This window comes from Hyalella azteca, unplaced genomic scaffold (genome assembly GCF_000764305.2).
Source record: "Hyalella azteca isolate HAZT.00-mixed unplaced genomic scaffold, Hazt_2.0.2 contig13424, whole genome shotgun sequence".
Classification (NCBI taxonomy): domain Eukaryota; kingdom Metazoa; phylum Arthropoda; class Malacostraca; order Amphipoda; family Hyalellidae; genus Hyalella; species Hyalella azteca.
The window spans coordinates 35,728-37,641 of NW_025943347.1; the positions used below are offsets into that span (position 1 = coordinate 35,728).

At 42.9% G+C, this 1,914-nt stretch overlaps 1 protein-coding gene across 1 annotated transcript in view; it reads right to left on the reverse strand.

Annotated features, from left to right (window-relative positions):
• Positions 1 to 582, reverse strand: part of LOC125178877 — a gene marked incomplete at its 5' end in the record, with an annotated part of 14,916 nt that extends 14,334 nt beyond the window's left edge. The window contains 1 exon segment of the mRNA XM_047883660.1: positions 355 to 582. Coding sequence (XP_047739616.1) covers positions 355 to 582 — 228 coding nt within the window.
• Positions 583 to 1,914: the final 1,332 nt, after the last annotated feature.

Below are 1,914 nucleotides of genomic sequence, written 5' to 3' on the forward strand. Positions count from 1 at the left end.
GAGAGTATGACAAGTGTGTCCTGAGAGTATGACAAGTGTGTCCTGAGAGTATGACAAGTGTGTCCTGAGAGTATGACAAGTGTGTCCTGAGAGTATGACAAGTGTGTTCGGCATTTCAGGCCCGGCCGAGGCGCACATGAGCGGCTGATTTTCGTGTTCCCCGAGTCTTAGGCGGCACCTGATGCAGAGTCGTGCCCGCATCCAAATTTTTCTAGGGTTTTACTAGTTATTTTGACAATATCACACTCAATTCTCTGAGAGCACGGTCACCAAATGCCTGCTGATTCATTAAGAATAACATTAATAAAATAATAGTAACACATTACTAGGAAAAATAACAATGTAATAACGTACCTGTCAAATCCAGAGATTTGACTTCCATGTCGGTATCTGAACAGTCGCCATCATCTGGCATGTCGTGATTGGCTGGCCGGACAGTGACGTCATCAGGCATATCATGATTGGCTGGCACGACGGTGACGTCATCTGGCAAATCGTGATTGGCTGGCACGACAGTGACGTCATCTGGCATATCGTGATTGGTTGGAACGACAGTGACGACATCAGGCATGTCGTGATTGGCTGGCAGGACAGTGACGTCATCATTTGACTGTCCTTGCCCAGCGCTGCAATTGGTCGAGGCATCGGCACTCCCGCCCCCTCCCTCACTGGGGGGCTTGCACCGGAGGGGGTGGCCGACGGGGGGAGCCAGCAGAGTGGGAGCTGAGGACAACAAGGACATATGTTCATTTAGCGTTCATTAAGTATTGTACATAAACATGGTGGAATATTAGGATAAAACTTAAAGTTACCTTAATTTTCGGGCGAAAACATGTCCCTTTCCAGCTGTGATTGGTTGAGATGTCATCCTCTTCAGACTGTGATTGGTTGATAAGATTGTGACGTGATCCTATCCAGACTGTGATTGGTTGATAAGATTGTGACGTCATCCTATCCAGACTGTGATTGGTTGATAAGATTGTGACGTTATCCTCTCCAGACTGTGATTGGTTAATAAGATTGTGACGTCATCCTATCCAGACTGTGATTGGTTATGCGATGGCCTTTGCAATATGCTATATTTTTTTGCTCATTTAAAACCCCTCTAGAATTCCACAATGTTAAATAACAACCACAAATTATTACAGATGCATAAATACACGCAGTATTACCTTCATTATAATAAGAAATCATAAACAGAAATACTACTAATACTGAAAACAATTGTCGACTAAAAAGCGTGCTACAACCTCGGGTGCGGCGGTTTAATTAAGTACCTGTTTCAGTACAAGATTATTGAAGATGTCATCAATCTCACGTACGCTGCGAAGGCGATTTTAAGATGAATTACATTTTATCGAACTATATCCCTTAACGCATCATTGATGACACAGAAACGTACTCCCAAAGAGACGAATTAAACCTAATCGCGTCGGGTGGGTGGGTAAACGCCCTTCATTTCTAATAACTTCCTTAAAAAACATAACAACAAATCTCATAGCCTTGGCTGTCAAGATACTCTTTAACTGACATCTATTCTTGGTGTTCGATCAATAATATTTTAGTTATTTTCATCAATAATAATGAGGCAGATCATTTAGCAAACTACGTACGTATAAACTTTTACTACCGATCGAGTGAGCTGCTCCGATTGTCGGCAGCGAACTGTGCTCCTGTCAGACTTACGACTTTAGTGTTCCACGGGCTACCGAGGTGGGAGGTACTCGGCTTTCCGCTACGCTCATGCATCTCATTTCATGTAGTTTTTGCGATGGCGGGTAATTAACTCACAGAAAATGAGATGAAAAATCTATTGAAACAAATAAAATTTGAGAAAGAAACCAGAGATGAAGATGCATATGTTCTCAGGCATACGCACACGCGAATGACTTTGTCTCTCACCATCAGTAACAT